Raw genomic sequence first — 21390 nt, forward strand, 5'->3', positions numbered from 1 at the left:
CAGTGGGAGTTGTTTTTGCTTAATACACGTCCTGAAGTGTGCTATCACTGTGACAAATATACATCTTCACAAGGACAGCTTTGTTAGAAGTGTTACTGATAAGAATCAGAGAGAGCGACAGAAATCGCAGTCTTCACAGAACTGATCCTGAAACTGGAAATGTTATGGTTTAAATACACAAACAGATGGCATTTAAATAAATTAGCAGAAAAGAAAAGAAAAGGATAATTCATATATAACAAGAGAGAACAGGGAAAGCAAGTCTAGCAGTACATACCAGAGATCTCCACTGAGTTTTAATTAAGTGATTCTTTCAATGCCCATATACCATTTTAAGAAGCTTGCCAGCACACAGCAAGCAAGGTGGGGCGAGGGGGAAATGCACAATGGTAATTCACTTGTTTAAATTAAAGTTGTTCAGATATCTTAATATTTTCATCGTTACACTGAAAATCGTTGGTTTCCATAATGTAAAAATGAAGTTGCTTCAAGCATGGAACTGCAAACGTAGCATAATTCATTGTATTAGGATATTTTTCAGTTACAATATCCTTAGCAAAAGCAATGAAAGGTGAGCACATACATCCCTTTGAATTTCAGTAGCTTACAGAAACTAGCTAGTACGGGTGGAAGGTTTATAACTAAGCCAGCAGAATCTAGCCAGCAGCAATAGGTTTATTCAGCTCAGTAGCTATACACTTTCTCACATCTTCTGTATGAACAGAAATCTCTGGCCTACTTAAGTCCCACTTTAATGTGTTATGATCTTTTCAAGACACTATCATAATCTCTTGAAAGAAACTTCACATGCTCTGTGCTGATATATGAAAATGTATCTTCTTTACACCTGTATCTATAGGGGTTTTTTACAGTTCAGAAGCAAGATGTGAAAGCTCATTTTTACACATCTGCATAAAGATTTTTAACTGTTCCTAATACGCAGGATATTTTCAGTAAGTGGTGACTTTTTTTCTAACTCTCACTGCACCAGTAATGCATACCTTCTAGATTTCCTGGGAAGAATATTAATTCAATTATTTTGAGTGTGTCTATGTGTACTTCCCTCAGTTCTTTTCTTTATGGCACAAGGTTCATTGTGAAGAAAAATGTTCTTAGTAGAGACAACTATGGAATTCTCATGATATTGGCATTACATTATGTGTGAATAGGTAACGGTTTAAATTACAAACATGCACATTTCAGAACAAGCATAAGAAAATAAGCAAAGCCAAATACGAATCAGTTTAAGTAAGGCAGTGGGAAAAGTGCTTTATCATCAGTTTTGCCTAGTGAAACTTCTGTTTCTCAGTGTAATATATTTGCTGCCCTCAAATCAGAATCTAATGGAAAACAAACTTTGTCACAACACCATCTGGAGAGCGTAACAAACTACCCCAGAGGAGCACAATCCTTCTAAAACTGAAAACATGGAGAGTTAACAGGAACACTTCTTCAGTGCTGCAAGGGGAAAAAAAAGGAAACAAAAAAAAACCCAATTGTTCTTCTCACTTACTTTTAGCAGTGACACTGGAATGAAAAATAAATAAATTCACATACTCACAAAGGTCCTAATAATCAGCATGAAACTGATGGTAGGATTTTTGAAATTGCTGCGAGAAGAATGCAAAAGGAACAACACAATGCAAGAACCATTAAAATCCCCTTTCAGTCTTTCTGCAGGGAAGTTGTCATCCCAGCCATTTAGAGGCTTTGAATAAATGGCAGAAGGTACAGATTAGCTCTGAAACTACAGTTAAGCATCCTAAATCAGTTTGCAACTCTACAAACAGTAGGCTTATCCTACGAGAATGAAGGCAAGGAGTTATACAAACCCTAACAGCTCTAAGTGCCTCCAGTGAGTGAGAGATGCAGGAAAAATGTCTTTTAAGCCTTTCTTGCCTATCTTGACCAAGGAAAAAGGCTATAGTACGACTTTCAGTCTAAATAAAATTGTGCTTCTGAAATACAACTCTGAATAGACTTCTGAAATAAGACTCTGAACATTATCATGACATTACCTCTTCCAGGGCTGGAGATCCAATACAGCAACTACAGGGTTCAGCAAGCGTAACACTAGGCAGGCTAAAACTGGTACAGAACACATTTTTAGACATGAATGGAAAAAAGATTCCATTGTATTGATTTATAGTTCCTCTTAGACTCATTTGAACTTCTTTCTGAGTCCGGCCTGAAACTGAGTTGTCTTCACTTTTCAAATCAAATGTGGGAGGCCAAAAACCACAATGCTGAATGGGAAGAAAATACTAGTGGAAAATATTGTTGCTGCTACTGAAGTATGAAACTACCTGCCTCAACCAATTCACAGCGAAATTTCTTAAAAAATAATAGAATTTACCTGTACTCAAATTGCACGTGTTAAACAAAAAGTCTGAGTGAACTGTGTCAGTGTTTGATGTGGACAGTCCTATAATCTGCCTTTTTTTTTTTTTCACACCAGTACAACACTGACTTTGCTGAGTTTCAGTCTTCAGGACATCCACTACTTCACATGTTAAGACAGGAAAAACAGGAGTCACCATAGTATCCTTGTTTACTCTCCTTCCATTTGAAACTGCAAGGTTAAATGAAAACTGGAACCTTCATGTACTGAACTTGAAATTACTAAAGTTTGTTATATGGCTATGAACCAAAATTACAGGTAATCAGGAAGTCATCAGTAAACTTTCATATTTACTCAAATACTGCCATTATGAACATGTTACTCCATTACATGTTATTCTATTAGTTCTGCTTGTAAATATAGAGTTCTCTAGAAGGTGCTGTTTAAATAATGCCCAGGGTATAAGACTGCATAAGGGGACTATAGGTTTCATTAGGTCAACAACAGCCATTTCCTTCTCCACCATAAGACAACATAACTGAGCAGATTGCATAACACTTCTGTCCTATTTTAGACATAGATGGTACCAGGTTTCTACCTCAATTCTGAGAGAAAAGCTCATTTCTTTCTCCTTAGTACTCTAATTGATACAGATCATCAGCATTACCTACTTCATTCAAACTAAATGCTATAGGTACAATTTTCAAAAGAAAAAAATTCATGGTTTAGCACATTCTACTGCAATCCAATCTTCCTACACACTGCCCAAGGATTCACACACTCCCTCTTTCTTGAGCATCATCTAAATTTACCACAGTATCCTCAGTGGTACAATTTATCTTTTTTCCAGACCCTTTTGTATTTGTTTTTCTGCCATGCAGCTCAGAGCTTTACATTGCAACTTTCATAGTGTCACACCATGCACAGAAAGTAACTCTCACAGTATCCTAATGACATATAGACCCTATCCTATAATAAAAACTACTTTTCATAATGCCTATACAAACAAAGTTCATTGTGGACGAAAGGCCTAAGCTTTTCCTACATAGACTGCTTTAAAATAAAGCTACAGTTACTGGTATAAAAGGTCTCAACTGCTGGTCAAAGTCTCTGATGAACCCTCTCGACTCTCTAATCTAACAGGTTACTAAAATTGTTCTGTAGCCTCTTTAAAAAATAAAATTAGTTCAAAAGCTGGACATGGTCAATCAGGTATGAGAGCTCTGCTCAGACAAGTGAAAGGAACTATAATGAAAACTACTTCAGTCACAGCTATGTAAAAAGTATTTTGAATTCATATGCTTTTAGGCATTTAACCATCTCATACCAGGTAGAGGTTCCTACAGTTTTCTGGTGATTCTCATAACTTCTATGGGTTTCTGTGTCTGTCAAAGATCTTACTCCATTTTATAAATCCTAGAGAAGTATTCACCTTGTCTTATATCCATCTAAAAATCAGAGATCAAATTTAAACTACCCAGATTAGTTTCCTCTCTGCGTAGTCAAGACATACCTTTACTCGTACCTTCTCGGCCAAGATTTATTTCTCCTAACTCATGATAAAATACATCATTTCTGAAGGCATCTGTGTTTCTCACAAGGTACAGAACTAAGAATAGACACTGTTGAAATTCAGTGCACCCACTTCTGCACTGGTACTAACTGTTCAAATGACATAGTGAAGAGCAGCTTGGGAAAAATCTATTTACATTGAGATGAAGGATTCTCCTGCCTCAAAAACAGCCCTGACATTTCCAGGGAATCTCCCGCAATCCCACACCCTATTACCCTCTCATAACAGAATCACTCTCAGGTGTTGTTTTTTTTTTATTCTTTTTTTTAGTTACTCATTTAAAAGCCAGGCTGATTTACCCAAGTAGCCAGTGGGGACACTGTCAGACTTGGTCACCTTCTTTTTACTATGGACTGACTGAATTGCTACTGGAAATAATATTCCTTTCTGAACACACTTTCTTTATCTGCGAGGTATAGATTCTATTCATGACACAGTAAAGAGGGAAAGGATATCACAACATACTCACTCATGAAAAGAAAACATTCCATTCAGAAGGAGATTATTTCCACCAGGGCTCATTCATCTTTATTCTATATAAGGTTACTTTATTCCTATATGTAACTTTTCCCATCTCCTGCAAATAACATCAGACTTGTCACACTAATGCAACAGAGAGAGATCCGGTACCCCTTAACAAACTTCCAAAACCTGTTAGAATGCCTGCTGTGAGCCATATTAAACTCACTAAAGGAAATAATTGGTTTATCATCTGAGATACTTTAGAGCAATATAGTAAGTCTTAAGTAATGACTATTTTCTCCCTTCTTTGTTAGGATCATACTATGGATTGATTTCCTATGTGGTTTGTTTCAGTTTAGTAATTCACAGTTTCTTTTCTATATCAAAGCATTGTTCTGAGAAAATACATTGCTTTCCCCTATGGCTGGAGCTGGAATTTTTCCCCCGGTGTCCTGACCAGTTTCTGAAGTACTCACAGTTTAGAATTTAAAATAAATAAATAAATAAATAAATAAATAAATAAAATAAAAAGCCCTCACATGCCAAATCCACACCCCAAAGGGAAGAAGCTACACAGTTTCTCTGTGTAGGAATGATCTGTATCAACAAATCACACATTCTGTGTGCAGAAGAATTATGTTTGCTTCAAGCAGTTGGTCAAAGAAAATAGAAGACTTCAACTCTGCTGCCTAAACATGGGTGATAGTCCCAACTGAGATGTTCAAAGCTATTAAAAAACAATAAATCCATGTGAAACTGTCAGGTATGGGCCACCAATGGCCCAACAGAATCTCATCTGAAAGCCAGCAGGACATTAGCTAAGACATCTCACAATATCCCATGGCATTTAACAGTACCAGTTAATTATGCTTAGGCACATGAATCAAGCTCTTAGTGACTGCTGTCCCACCCTTCCCCGTTCTAGAAGTACTAATTAATGCTTTAAATTTTATAGACAGAGAAGAAAAAATAAGCTATCTTGCTTGGTGATGTACAGTAACTTCAGTTCAGAGCTGGACAGGTGGCAGGAAGCCTCACTGGCCAGAGAGAAAGCACGAGAGAAGAATTGTGAAACTTTTAGGATAACCTAAGCAGAGAATGCAGGTAACATGGAGGTTCACCTACAAGGAGCAGCAGAAACAGGAGAAAGGCCAAACGAAGGGGAAGAAAGCAGTAGCACAAGAACTGCTGATGGAGATGATGGAGAATCAAGCAGGGCAAAAGGCAACATTGCAATGAACAGGTTAGGAGAATATCCAAGAGTCAAGGTAAGAGTAAAGCACTTAAACCAAAATGAACAATTAATCACTAGTGCTCACAGCAAGTCATCTGGCTAACGTAACAACAGCATCTCAACACTTCTCTGGGCCTGCAAGGGCCCTCACTGCACCAGGCAGCAGCAGTTCTCTCTCACCAAAATATTCACTGTCAGACATCAGGGAATGGAACAGAGGTAAATGAGCTTCTTCTAAGAATCAGAAAGGGAACATTCCCCTGCTAAACTTACTCATGCTAATGGCTGAGATATTTTTTTACATCATAAGAGTTTCAGTTCTTCAGTGAAATACTTTAAAAACTGAATCCTCCAAACTACTCCACAAGTAAATGTTAATGGTCCAATCTTGTCTTCCATTGTGCAGCATATTCACTAAAACCCTTGGAAAATAATTTTCTGAAACTTTGCATTCACAACTTCAAAGTGTTTAATGCAGCATAATGAAAACAAAACAGTAAAAATTTTGCATGAAGCAGGTAATTACTACCCAATCCATACCTGTAAAGGAAAACCACCCCACCAAACAATAACCACATAAAATATATCAGATGAAACTCCAAAGTATACTATAGCAAATCTACAGAAAGGGACTTCAAGAAGTCTGAAAATACACTTCACTTGGAGATGTTGGTGGAGGAGAGGCTGGACATGAGCCAATCTGGGCTGTATCACAAGCAGTTTGACCAGCAGGGTGAGGGAGGGGATTCTGCCACTCTACTCCACTCTCATGTGACCCCACATGCCCTGGAGTCTTGGTTGGAAAAGCCTCTCCACCTCAAACCATTTACAACTAAAGAATCACAGCTGTCCATATAGCAAGAGGGTTTGATTACCTTTTCATTCCCCATAGTGTGACTTTAACCTTTGAAGACTCTTTTAAGGTGGTTTTCTGTTTGATTTTTGTCCTTTTTAAATTTTTAAGCTCCATGCACTTCAAAACAACTGGCCAGGGCTTCAGGGGGAAAAATTCAAGACCTTTGCAGTCTCTAAGACCCTCATAAGAAAAACCTCAATGCATACAAAGCAGTTTTTTGTGCAGTGCAAACAGGATTAAAAATAACTACGTGATATAAATACAGAAATATTTTGTATTCACTAGCCACAATTAAAAACCTTTCTGTATACCTTTTTAGATAAAATAAAATTCAATAGTTCATTTAACCATCACTTCAACTAATGCTTGCAATGGTAGTATTATAGTCTTGGAAAAATCTAGGTTTTTTTAGAAGACATTATTTATTTTTCATAAATGAAATTAATATAAAAATTATTGGTTTGAAACCTTACACAAACACCTTCCAATTCAGAGTATGATGTAGGAAAAAAAAGCAGAGACCTACATACTAAGTAGAACTTTTAACTGTGGAAATTGTTAATTCCAGTTAGAGAAATTCCCAATTCAAATTCATTACCAGAATTCACATCAACTGGAAAACAAATCTACTTCTCCGGTGCATTCAGAACACAGTGCAGACCATGTAAGATGTGAAAAAAAGCCACAGCCACCTGACTGCATGTAAGCACAGCAAGAAAGCCTGGTCAGCACCAGTCGGGCAGTCATGAGCAACAGGAAGAATTGGTTCTTGTAGAGAACACTGGCTGATGTACTATAAACACAAGTAAGGAGCACTACTTTCAAATGCCTTGGAAATGGACCTCAATGACTCAGAAATGAACAAATGAACACAGATCTTTCTGATACAGCAACACATCTAAAGAGCCTAAATGTCCTCAGATACTCCTACCATACAGAGAGCTCAAATGGATGACCACATAAATGACAAAGCGCTCTGACAAAGGTGGCAGGTCCTTCATCCAGGGAGAATTATCTAGCTCCAACTCACACAGACAGCCCTACAGACACCAGTGACACTAAAATTGTCTCACTCAATAGCTGGTACAGCACCTCCATAGTCAACTGGTCAATATTTCAACAAAATTGTTTTGTAAACATAAATCGTGCTTTCAACTTACATTTGGTTAAGTTTCTTCTTGCTAGAACTGCAAAGTACACAAAACAATTTTGTTCAAAAAAAATCTATGTTTGAAAGAGAACATTTTCTATAAAACTGTTGACATTAAAAAGCTTTCCAAAGTACATTCTTCATTTTTCACTCCCACCTTCACACTCAGAAGTGAAATTAAAAACTTCTGAAATGCCCCGCCAAAGAAAACATGCTCATTTTGCTTAAAACCTTAAAAAAGTACTCAATCCTTTGCAGTGCTGACAGCAGTAAATCAGGTGAGTCCTAAGCTTTTGGAGAGCCCAGGCGCATTTTCAGGATCCACGCATCTACTTGATGCACATGCTTTTTTCACTGCTATCACTAGCGCTGTTTTGTACTTTCATTTAGGAAACTCTTCAATACTACTGAGAAATCCTTATCACAGACAGATTATTAAAAATTTTAGTCCTTCTATTCACTCATCAGACTACTGTCCCTAACCTTCTAACCTATGAATTCTTTTTCAAGTTTAAAACAAAAATAAAAATTCCATGTTCTTTCAGGTTAAAGACACCAGCATATGCTTAAACAGAGCAATCAGTGTTTTGACAAACTGAAACAAATATACCTGTACCAATCTGCAAATAAATTTTTTTAAAATATTTACAGCACTGAGTTTAGAAATTTTTCCTCCTATGTTTATGTTAAATAAATACAACCTTACTATATTATAAAAAATTATCCTCTATAGTAATTATTTTTGTAGTATCACTACTGAATGGCTGAAGTCTTCATGCAGTATTTCCTATTAACAATTTTACTGCAAATATTTGATGAAAAAGTACAGCTTTACTTGCTACTATTCCTCCTGTTCTGTTCCAAAAAGATACAAAACTGAATATATTCACTTACAATGAGCGTTTTTTAAAAGCACAGCACAGTGACAATGGATATAGCACGTTGGGTTTAAAGACCATATGTTACAATTTTGAAAGATAATCTGAAGCAGATACAGTTACTACCACTGCTGCCAGCAGGCATTCTCAATAAACTACCTGAAATAATGATGTTTAGATGATCTTTGAGATCCCTTTCAACCAAAACTGTTCTATGTTCCTCCTTTCTATTCAACAAGTTCTTGATTATTTTTTCACCTCTAAATTTTTTGCCCCTGTAAGCCCAGAACTTCCTTTACAAAACATTATTAACACACTTGAAGACATACATGAAAGTACACACATGTTCATTTCTGTACACTTAAATATGCCATCTGCATATTTCTGTAGGAGAACACTACCTGTAACCTGTTATTAAAAGACACCAAGAAATAAATGCCACAACATACTTACAAAAATACTCATGCAATACCCTCATCTAGAAACATCAATTACATTATCTGTCTCTGACACCATTAGCTCTAAGTCCAACAAATGTACTAAGCAGGCAAGGGATTTAATGAAATAAAACCTGACTTCCTGGGAGGATCACCTGTGGTTCCAACTCTAACACTTCTGATCAAACACATGCTGTCCTCCTGCTGCTGAGCAACAGGTTTTTCTGAATCTTTATCAAACATGCTCCAAAGGAGGGAAGGCATAATAATACTGTGGGAACTATTTAAATGAGTAGGAGACCAACTGATTGTGGTGAAAGGGAAGATGTGAAGAAATTGTCTTTAAAACATAATATAAATTTATGGGGTTTACATTTAGGTCACAGTAAAACAAACTCACAACAATATTTTTCAATAAACAACAAGACAATAAGCTTGTCTACTAATCATCATTAATAAGCCCTATGAGCCATAAAAAAAAAAAAAAAAAAGAAAAAACAAGCCCACAGTCCTGCACTGCTACAGGTTTCCACAAATATTTTCACTTCTGTTCCCCATTTAAAGTTGAGACAGCAAGGTACAAGTATTACAGAATAAACACCTTCCAGTGGCTATCTCATAGGAGTTATGGACCAAAACAGACATCAAAAAAAACCAGCCCTCTTACCAGGGAAAGTTCTCAGGCTCTCTACCCATTGTCTAACAAATCTAAGTACTGACTGCTTCCTGCTCCTTTCAGTTCCAGGTTGGAGAAAGCATAGTTTGGCTTCCCTTCCTCTACAAGAAAAATTTATTGCTTACTGATCCTCCTAAATTAACCCAAACATTTAACTTGAAATCAAATACATTACATTTCTTTAAAATAGCTGCCTTAATCTCTCATTCCTGGGTTTACTTCACATTCTTTGGGAAATCTTACCTAATTTTGGCAGGGAATAGGGCACTTTAAAATAATCCTCATAAAACTCAATGAGTCTCCTTGTAATATTTAGAGCATAGTCCCCCGATCCTCTTCGGATTGCATCAGGCCTTGCATATAACCGTACCTGTTAAAAAACAAAGCAAAAGTCCAATTTCAGCATCTGCCTTTTAAACCTATCCTACCTGCAGAGGTCAATGAATTACTCAAAGGTTGCTGTGAGGTGGCAGGATTATTCCCTTAAAGCCAAATATCGTTGTCATACATTTGTCAAATCATATCATAATTGAAAACCAGAACTCCCACAATTAATGTTTCAAAGTTCAGAAGTCACAATCTCCTACTTACTTGTGTTGCCAAATAAAAATTTTGCACTCCTTGTATCAAACTAAATATTCAAAGAAAATACATGTGTTTGCTAGAGATATGATGGAAGAGTGGATTAGTATAATGGTTCTCTGCCTACACTGAATGTAGGCAGGATGCAGTGACTCAGTAGGAGAGAAGTTCATGGTTTGTTAGAGGCACATTATATCAAGCCCTGAAAATATTAGTAGACTGTGAAGAAAAAAAATAATCATTCTCTTTTCTTTTCTCCAGCAGTGACACCGTTACCCTTTATGAGCAATGGGAAGACTGCAAAAACTACTATTTCTAAGCTCATTCATGTACACAAACAATTAACATTCCTGAAACCTCCATGACTGCTTCAGGCCTCTGTTTTCAGAAAGCAGTAAATTAAAGCTTTTTATATAAGCTACAGACTGCTCTGTTCAGTATAACACAGCTCACACATTTCAATAGCTGGAGTGACCCAAGTGAACAGAACTCACCTTCACACTTCAGCATCCAAGTGTGGCCCTGAGGTAGCAGAAAGCACTGCTGGGTTGTTACCTCTTCCCTGTCCTTACAGTCTGGAGCATTTCCTTTGTGCAAAGGTGACATAGAGCCTATAACTGCTTATCAAGAAGGGGACAGAAAGGGGAACCATTTTTTGTTCTCCCTCCTCGTACCCCGCCTGATGGAAGCAGCGTGCGCTTTGTCTCTAGTGACTGTGGCAGAAGGTCTCTCCCCGCAGTACATAATGACCTGACGTAAATGGGACTCTACTAAATGTCAATCCTAATAATAATATCTGACTCGCCAGTACTTTCTGTGGTAGGATTAAATCCCAGCCAGGGTTCTGAGGAAAGCAGTAGTGCAGAAATCAGAAAATATCAACACAAACATGAAGGAGAAATATCGGCTTTGGAATGTTTCTAAATGCTCTATATTCTGGATTAAGAAAAGCCAATGGGATTTTTGGCGTCAGTGAAAGTATTACCAAGTATTGCTTCACTGCTCTTTTCCTGAACAAGTTCAGTTAATAATCCCTATCTGAAAGCACACAGATCATTATCTGAACTCTCCCAGATCACTATTTTTATTTATTGTTCCCTTTCAAAGTTAACAGTGACATGTACATTAAATATCCCCTTATCTACTAAACTAAATACAGGTTTTAAAAAAATAGGTATTAACCACAGAGTTTATGGAAGGATGTTAAGAATTACAATTAGATTTGTGATGAACACTGTTTTGTATCATTAAACCTTTATACACAATTTTGCATAATTGCTTTACTGGCACAGTTGACTGTATCAGCAAATTAGGGAAAAAAAGTCAGTCAACCAAATATGCAAGAAAATCATTCAATCTGACAGTGGCCAAATCTGTCCATAATAAGAAAGAGGACAACAGAAGGGAAGAAATAATAGGCAGAGAGAAGAAAAATCAAGGTTCAACTTATTGCACTAAAATGAATGTCTCTTGGCAAATACAGAAAAGGCATTTAATGGTGCCTGAGAGGGAGCCAAGGTATGAAAGCTACGATGCTGCAAACTCTAATTTGTCTCCTGCCTAACACTGAATGTAGTTTTGTTTTGCCTGTAAAGTTTCCCTGTGTACCTCTCTGCCTGCCCAGAACAGCTCTGGACTGCCAGGCCTCCATGGCTCACACCAAGGTCACCCCTAAGCTGAACAATTCAGAAACTACCCATGCCTCTGCCCAGGTCTCTCAGGGGCTTTCAGGCAAGAGATATTGTCAAAGCAATCAACCATCTTCGAACACTGGGTCTTGCTTCTGCCGTTCACCCAGCAACCACCCAGCATGAAATGCGTGGAGAACCTTAGACACACCACTCCAGCCCTACCCCGGGCTCAGACATTCCCTCTCGGTTAGCAGAGGGCTACGGCAGGGGACAGTCTGGGACACTCTGCCCATCTGGCTGGCTGCTTTGGGTGACACATTCTGAGGTGCCATTCACAACAAGAGGAGCTTGGTCCAGAGTTCAGTCTAAAGGCCGGCACCTCTAAGTTTGAAACTGAAGCCCCACACTTTCACACACTGATGTTTTTTAATGTGCATGGGTTTATTTTGACCGTATCTTACTTCCAAATCCATCAAATAGGGACTATATTATTTCCTTAGTTTATAAGAAGATTCTCAGTGAAAAGTAACAAATTTTTTGCATTCTGCTCCAAAGAGAAACTTAAATAAATAAAACAGAATGATGACTAAGACAGGAGACTTGTTTAGAATAATTGGTTTACTACTTTCATTTCAAAAGCCAGGTAAGTAGTGTTACTTTAAAACTGCATTGGACTGAACAATAATGTCCAATTATTATATACTTTAGTGTTTGATCACTGCACTAAGAATTTGATTTTACAGTAATTTAAGTAAGAGAAAAAACAGAGTTTTCTGCAGGGTCAGGCCTAAATATATAACTAAAAGCAGTACATGTTCTCCCACAAAAGACAACCAGGTTTCCAACCTAAGTGCATAATTCATCATTCACTGCACTGGCACCTACTGCTCTGCAAATACTGTTAATGCTTTTCTTCATAATCTTCACAAGATTAGGTTAGACTATTATTTTCATGTAAGAAAGTGGAGACCAAAGAGAGACTAAGAGTAATTCTGGGTGCCTATCTCGACACCTCTCAATGTCAAGTCTATTTAACAGTTTTACTGCACATACTTAAAGCACTGTTCCCATTGCATCTTACTGCAGTGAACACTTTATAGAAGTTTTGGCCACAGGTGCCTTAGTTTGGGCATTCACGAAATCAGTAATATATGATTAATAACTAAATGAGACTCTGTCAGTTTATGTGATTTACTTGGCATCCCACAGCAACTCTGGTAGCAGAGGCAGGGAGGGAATTCCAAGCAGGCATTCATCCTTATGACCGGTTAACAACCAAGCGTCTTCCATATCTGGGAATTAATGAGGTAGGTTCTGTTTGGACTACAGGTATATTAACAGCACACTGCTGGTGTTCTGATGCAGTATAGTTCCCTGTGTTCCTCAGTGGAAAAATATAAAAATGGCATGAGGAATCATATTTGTAATGACACTGTAATAATACCTATGAATATATTAAGGCTCACATAGCTAACCTAAATCCTGGGGTTTTTTCTTATCTTCTTTATATCTACATTGCAGCCACTACCAATTTAAGTATTAGTAACCTTACTCAAGTTCTTAGGATTATTTTGGCAGCACTATCAGAAAAAATACTAAATATTCCTGAAACCTGTATGAATTCCATGTATTTGTTAGAAGTGATCAACAGCCTACTCCTCTATAGTTAGTCTAAAGTATTTGCTGTATAAAACAGCATACTTTTACAAACAATTTGTAAATACTGCAACATTTTCTCTAGTTTGCCTTAGTATTTCAGCATTTGCTACATAAAATAAGTCGAAGAAATTTTAAAAATATTTGGAATACCAGGTTGCCAGCACAGATAAATGTGGCTTCTAAATTAGAGCTGTTTCCCACAGAGAGTCATGATATATGCTAAGAAATGTGCAACATACTTAAAACAAATCTCATCTAACTGAAGGTTATTAACTACAGAACATGAGAAAATTTTCCTATCTACAGCAGGTAAAAATTATCCATCAAAAAGAAAGCTAGCACTTGAAAAGAAAAGAGATTTTCTTGTCTTATTATTTCAGAGTGCTTCAAAAATGTGAATTGGTAAGTATGTACAAGGTACAATGGGTAAAATTCTGAAAAGTACAACTCTAGACAGCAATACACACCTTAATTTCTAGAGAACAGTATGTTCACAAAATTGTTTCCCATTGTACCAAAAACTAGCAATAATTTCACCACATAAAAAACAGAGGAACAGATTCAAAAGAAGTAGAACCGTTCTATTTTGAAATTTTAAAATTACTACTTTTCTCTTCTTTTTTTTTTAATTAAAATATAAGTGAAAAGGAGAGGAGGATTAAACAGATGAAGAATTTTAAGGAAAAACCTGATGCATTTTTTTCACATTATGTGAAATACTTCGGGTCAAACCAAAGGGTTTGTACAGTTTTGCAGGTAGGAAGAATATGGAATACATTGAACATTTTGATCACAGCAACAAAAAAGAAAAATCCATTATTTACATGTCTAATTGCAAAAAGACTCTGGTCCAACCTTCTGCCCTACAGGAATCCACTAAAGATAAAGGAAGACCAGAGAGAAATGCACAGTGTTCTTCCTCTGGCAGTAGAAGATACTAAAAACCTCTGCCACAAGCCTGCCAACCTGCTTTCCCAGGGAATTAAGGAACTTGACAACCAAGCAGAATTCAGGATGTTACAGTAAGAAGTTTTCATGCCTGAAGCATGGCATACACCAGAGCCCACCTCTTACTTTAGAATTAAATATGCACTTCTACATTTGAAGCCTGCTTTTGAAGACATTATTCTCTATATCACCTTCTATTTCATGTGTGCAGCCCCTCTGACATCTTTGTTCTTGCAGGGGTGTTATGTTTTTAGGGGAGCATCACCTTGCTTCCTATCATGACATTTGTATACTTACTGTTATAGTAAAGTTTACTGATCACAATAATCCTCTATAATTATCTGCATTCATTCTGCAAGGCATCTTTTCTTTAAATGTTTAGCCATCCTTTCCATGTCTTAAGACCACTTTGATTGCCATCACTGTCTTCCCCTAAGTCCTGGGGGTGGAATCACAGCTCACTGGATGAAAAATCTTGCTCAAAGTAAATAAAGTGGACCTCTATTTAAGCAAGGAGAGACTTCTGTAAGCAGATGCATCATCAGGCTCTAAAGGCCTAAAACAACATCCTCTGACTTCAACTGAATGACTCCTGTTAACCACAGGGGCTTTCAGACATTCTGGAGACATTGTAAATTTTAGTCTAAATCTATCACTTGGGTTGTTACAGTGATCTGTAAAAGATCACTGCTGGTCCAGCCTCTGGGCTAAGGACACTTGTACCAAGGCAACCTTCACTAACAGCATCTGCCATGTGTACAGTCCAAGTTTTTAGATCACCACTCAAGCAGTCTACATTATTAGTTGCACAGCAAGAAATAAAAAAGGAAAAAAAAAAACTCCTTTAAATAAAGGGCTGTGCTTTGGTCATCGCCACTGATAGTTCAGATCATGAGAAGCAGGACTGGATCTCATGTTTCTATCTCACATGCTGTAAAGAAAATAAATCTTGAAAGCAGCCTGATGCAGGATTTACACAGTGGTAACCATTGCTGTATTTCTGTCATAGAATCAGGTACAACAAGGTCAGCTTTGAGTCTGACTAGGGGAAAAGAGGCTTATATAATCCCAACCCTTGCATGACACAATCTGGTATCACAGATACTGCCAACCATCTCACCACACAAAACCACTCCCAAAGGTACCCACATGGATGGAAAGCCTTTTTCCATCCCTAAATGGTGTCACATCACATAGGCATGTGGAACCAAAAGAGACTTGAGTCTTGCTCTCATTTAATTTCCTGCTATTACATTATCTCTCCAAGCAAACATGGCTAATGTTCCAAGGCCGGTATGTACCTGTTTTGCTAATGTCTAGGAGTCCCCTTCTCCTTTCTCCTGTCTTTGATCCATTTTGCTACATGTGCTTAAGTCTGAACAGACAGAGGGCATGGAAATTGAGCGTCAATCTGGTGACAACCATAAATCTTGTTTTCTCAGGCAAGCATGGATTAGGTAATCTTGTATCAACACAGGAATCCACTTCATAATTAAGGACAGTTATCCCTCCCACCTACTTCACACAGAATTAAAAGTAACTTTGTCAGGTGCTTTAAAGCAGCTTGGAGTGCTTTCCCATTATGAAACAGATGTTTCTGCTCATCAACTGGTGTCAGCAAAGCCATCCTGGGAATAATGTCTGTTCTTGAATTCCTTCCACAAAGCCAGCAGACTCCACATAAAGCATTGTTCTTGGGATGGCCCTCCAGACAAGCTCCAGTTCTCTGTGTGACTATACCCACAGGCTCAGCCCAGCACTGGTACATCTGAGATCCTAAAATGATTTTAAAATCTCAGTTCAGAAAGGGCTTATATGTTAGCTTAATTTTAAATACATGCTTAACCTCAAACATACCTTTACATGTTATAGAAAGCCTTAACATTTCAACAGAGCAGCAGACTTACAAATTTTATAAAGGGGGACTAAATTGTGTTTCACTCTTTATTTCATCTGCAGAGACTTTAGCAGCAACACTCCCAGATAAAAAACATGCATTGCCTCTATACTTTAATGCTTCAATTTACTTGATAATCTGATATCTTTTATCATTATTTTGCTCACTGACTATTTTAGGCACAAGTTTTGCTTTTACTATTGTTACAGAGATAAAGATATGGTTACATCACACATTTAGTATAGCAAACATATGTCTGGATCCAACAGCCTCGGCTGTGAATTCCCTCGATCACTTCTACAACCAAGGCATTGCATTTCAAATGGGTTTTTAAGTGTGAAAAATTCAAAATAAATAACAGTTCACACACAAACAAGCTACAGGCCAGGATCCACTAAGAATGTGTATGAATTGTTTCACATATGCACGTATCTCCACAAGTTCTGCATGGTGCAAATGCAATAAATTTTACAATATTGATAAGTAAAGGGGAGAGAGATGTAGCTGTACTGAAATATCAATTCTGCTGTAGTGAACATAGTTAGATGTGATAATGGGAAGAAATTACAGAAGAATGCCATGTTTCAATCTCCTATTCATTATTCATCATGGGCAATACTCAAAAAAGAGTGCATGATAATGAAATGTGCTTACTGAATACCAAAGGAACAGCTCACCTATAAAAGATGATTTTACTCCAAACTGAGCACTCACACACAGCACTGTACTGAGCCTTTTTTTGAATATAAATAAAACAAAACATGTTTAAGGATTTGAAGAATTTTCTCAGAGTTAGCTGAAACCAATGAGCATTCAACAACCTGATACTTTCTTAGTAAATACCTTTGCTAGATAGTGGATGGAGCTCTTTTTTTTTTTTATAGGAAGCAAACATCATCTTGGAATCCTCATTCAAGACTCATTTAATAGACCACTTAAGAGAAGCCATCACTAAAAATAAAGTGTATATGAATGAAATGGTCACTGAGTGAATTACAGTGGTAGAGAGATGTCTCAGGAAACTAAATACAAACATTGGGGGGCCTGAACATTGTTGCAGGGCAAGGGAAAGAGGCTTTAAACAGAAATCATTGATATTCCTGGACAAAAACTTGTAGCATGACCCTGAAGGAGAAAGAAGTGAGAGAAACTTCTGGAGTTTCAGGTGACAGTGGGCAAATGAGGAAAATTAAGCAAAAAGACTGCCATGTATTTTCAGAGTTGTGAAAGAGGGGGAATAGTTTTGTGCAGCCCCTTTCTAAATAAACATGACTGCATGGGACAAGCATCTCGTTGCCTCATCAATTCCTCATTGGAACCAAAACAAATGCAACTGCTCCAGCCAAAGGTGCAACAATATATTCTACTAGGAGGCAAAACTGTCATGCAGACATGCTGCAATTTCTAACTTGAGATCATAAAATACTTTGGAAAGTTAATGAGCTGCACTCACATATAAATCCAACCAGTGCTCAGCTGGCATACAATAAAATACAGGCTATGTCACTGACCACAGTGCCATTAAGATTAATTTAGAGCACTTAGAATCTCTATCATCTTGTTGAAATGGCTCAGGGACAGAAAGTGAACATGTTAACAACTAATGTAGAACAAATGTAATTACAGACAGCATTTCAGCCAACTAAGACTGCCACAATCTCACCACCACATACTCAGTCATTTGGGCTCAACTCTTCTGTTACATCAGCACTGGAGTTCATCTCCTCTCACAGCAACAGGCCAGCTAGATGAGATGCTACTAACTACGCCAGGTGGGTAGTGTCCAGGTAGCCCAGCTTCCTCACCTGGCCACCATGAGTTCAGTGCTAGAAACAGCATGAGAAAACATTTGTGGAGAGAAGAGGGGACCATTAAAGACTGGTAACAGATAAATTTGAGTTACTACAGAACTCCAATCTAGGAGCAAGGTTCAAGTTTTTTTAAAGTGCTATTGCAGGGAATTCAGTGTCTAAATTGTGGAGATTCAGAGTGGTTAAAGGTTCTTCAGTCCTTTATGGTGGAAAATCAACATAGCTTCAAGAAACAAAGCACAAAGATTTACACTTTTTACCTACTACACATAAAAGTTCTGTATCCCAGTGGTCAGATGATGTGAGAATGGCTTTTTCCTCCTGAAAAAGGTATCCACAGTAGATGCATCCCAATGATTAACACCAATTTTGATTTCCTTTGCATGGCCTGGGACTGGATTGAATTCTCTTCTTTGAAGTACTATTTATTCCCTATTTTATAATCAAAGCATTCATATCACAAATAATATTGCACCTACTCTTGGATAAAAAAAAGAGTTTAAGAAGTACACAAGTTTAAAGGAAGAGCTAACAAGTAGCCTACAATGTTCAGCAGCCCTATAGCATACCAAATTTCACCTAGTGGCTAGAGACTGTTTTGTCATAAGCACACAGATGTTACCTTCGAGTAATTCCATTTGAAATTACAACATGAAAACACCGTAACTGCTTATTTATATTTTGGAATTGCCTAGAGACTGTCAGTATGACAGCACAATCCCCCTGTGCTTAGTCAACTACATAAATAGAAGTAAGTGATGTTTGTTATTGTCAATCTTTCTGCCTAAAGACTAACAGGCAAAACATGGGGAAAATGAATTGTTATCATCTTCACTTTATAAATGAAAGTGACAGAAAGATGAGTGTAACAACAGGAAGAAAATCTAAAAAGGAGACAGGAATAGAACTTGAGTATCACTTCCCCAAACTGATGAATCATTTTTTCGTCATAAATCAACAAATTACTATTCCCAAAAAATATTTCCTGAAAAATTAACACCTTTTCCATCACAAATACAAAAAAAAATTTCAATCCTGTTTTTAGGTTCCTCAGACACAACATGTTTTCTCAAAAATCAAACCTAAACTTCATTTCAAACTATAGACCTGTATCCCTGAAATTGCTTCACTTAGAAGCATTCCAAACACTGAAGTTCCCCACATTAACTCATGTCTAAGAGTAACCATCCCACTCCCATATCACCTTTTGTAAAGTGGCTACCATACTGAGACTTATTTAGCTTTGTTTAAAGGCAAAGGTTACTTTATTATTCACTTAAAAGTAATTACTTTAAGAGATGTCAGCGTAGGGGTGCCCTACAAAACAGCTACTGAGTAAAGTGATATACTTGTCCAGAGCATAACAGAAACAGCTGGGAGGAGATAGAGACAAACTGTACATGACAAACCAAAGATGAGTGCCAGGGCATGTCAGTACTCTCCTGCTCCACATAAATTCTGCACAACCATAGTGGAAATCCAGGTCTGGTAGATATACGTTTCACCCTACTCATCACATGTTTGCAGTAATCTTGATCAGTATTAGGAAAAAAAAAAAAAAATAAGCTGTGATAAATACAGGGAACCACTAACAAAACACAATCTCAAGAAAAGAAAAGCAGAAGCACAGCTACCCTGTGAACTCAAGATCATTTACTGAATCCATCGCTTCATAACAGCAGCACTAAGCAAGAGGAACACAGCAAAGGATCTTGTGAGCTACATGTAAACTTAATAGAAAAAACTGTTTGCAAGGTAAACAGATTAGAGCTGTAAGGTGCTAAATTTTAAAGTATCCTTTAGAACTTGTTGGCACTGAGGAAACACAGCACTTTGTAGACAATTCTGCACTGTGCTGGATTGAGCAAAAAGAGACTTTGTTAAAAATTGTACCTAGCACTTAGGAGGGAGAAAAATATGCACATGGGAAATTTTGTGCTCTGACTGGTATAAAAGCCATAACACAACCAAAAACAGGTTACACCAATAAGAGTAACAACCATAATAACAGTGAGAGCTCATTCAGGCTAAAAGGAGCAAAGAGACAAGCAATTAGGCAAGTGAGAACAAAAAACTATAAACCATGAAACAGGGAATCAAGAAATCAAATTTTTTGTATGAACACACACTAAAATCCACTAAAAAGCTTAATTAAGAGCTCTGGTTCTCACTCTCAACTAATGTTACAAAGCATTTTTTTTTAAATCTCCAAATCTACAGAACAATATAAAAATAAAACAAAAAATACCTAAACGCACTAATAATATTAAAACATTTTTGCTCAAATAGCCTCTGATAAAACCATGGGCAAATTAGGAGAGAGGTAGTTATGCATCATTAACATCTCCAACTGGAAGGATTTCAACCCTCTTCTGAGAACACCAATCTCAGTGTAAAACATGAAAACCAAAAGAGAAAAACAACTCCAAAGTTAAATTACAATTATAAATAGAGAAAACAAAAAGAGGGCTGAATCAATTAGAACATTATTCCTGTCAGGACTCCCATCTGAGAAAGATCAAGGTGACAACCAGGAAGCAAACTGATTCACCACCTGACCACATGCCAGGAGACACAGGTAAGTACCAAACTAAAGTTTCTGCACCTTAAGACAGAAGAAGCTGAAAAATTCAAGTACTCTGATATGTACAAACTTAAGCAAGTAAATATGATGACTCTGAAGTATGCTGGTTTTAGTCTGAAAAGTACACATTAATGTAACCTGTGAATTGTTTAAATCAAAATACTGTAAAATGTTTAACTGCAGGGTTATTAATCAAATCCCTTTTAATATACTAAATGCTCAGATGATTATGAAAAAGTATTTTTGCACATTTTATCATTCAAATTACTTTCCTCACCTTAAAACTTGCATTACTCAGGACATATTTCCTATCAGGAAGATGTGAGTTAATCAGCAGTGTCCTCTGCATGCCTATGGAAAAGGTCAATTTGCTAAGGCTTTCTCATCAGTCACAATTCAAACACCACATCTGGTTTACATCCAAACAGCCAGCCAGTGAGCTAAGTAGCTGACATTAAACTAGGTCTGGATGACTATCAAACAAGTGTCCTAAAACAAAACAATTTGCTAAGAGCTGACCTCCTTATTCACATCAATGTGCTGATTAGCATTAGATTAAAATAAAGTGTTTAAGACAGAATCAATTATAAAAAGAAACCCATTCTTACAAAAAAGTCAAGGCAATCCCTTTCCCAGGAAGCTAACCAGCACAGAACAACAACATGGTCCAA

General features: G+C 37.2%; 1 protein-coding gene across 3 annotated transcripts in view; it reads right to left on the reverse strand.

Moving 5' to 3' along the window:
• TRHDE (thyrotropin releasing hormone degrading enzyme) overlaps positions 1–21390 on the reverse strand; it is a 211220-nt gene that overhangs the window by 163649 nt on the left and 26181 nt on the right. For all 3 annotated transcript variants that reach the window (XM_086884350.1, XM_086884349.1, XM_086884348.1), the window contains exon 3: positions 9851–9977. In XM_086884350.1, the coding sequence (XP_086740476.1) occupies positions 9851–9977 (127 nt within the window). The remainder of the gene's footprint in view (positions 1–9850; positions 9978–21390) is intronic.

Source organism: Cyanistes caeruleus, chromosome 4, assembly GCF_971803275.1.
Source record: "Cyanistes caeruleus chromosome 4, bCyaCae1.hap1.1, whole genome shotgun sequence".
NCBI lineage: Eukaryota > Metazoa > Chordata > Aves > Passeriformes > Paridae > Cyanistes > Cyanistes caeruleus.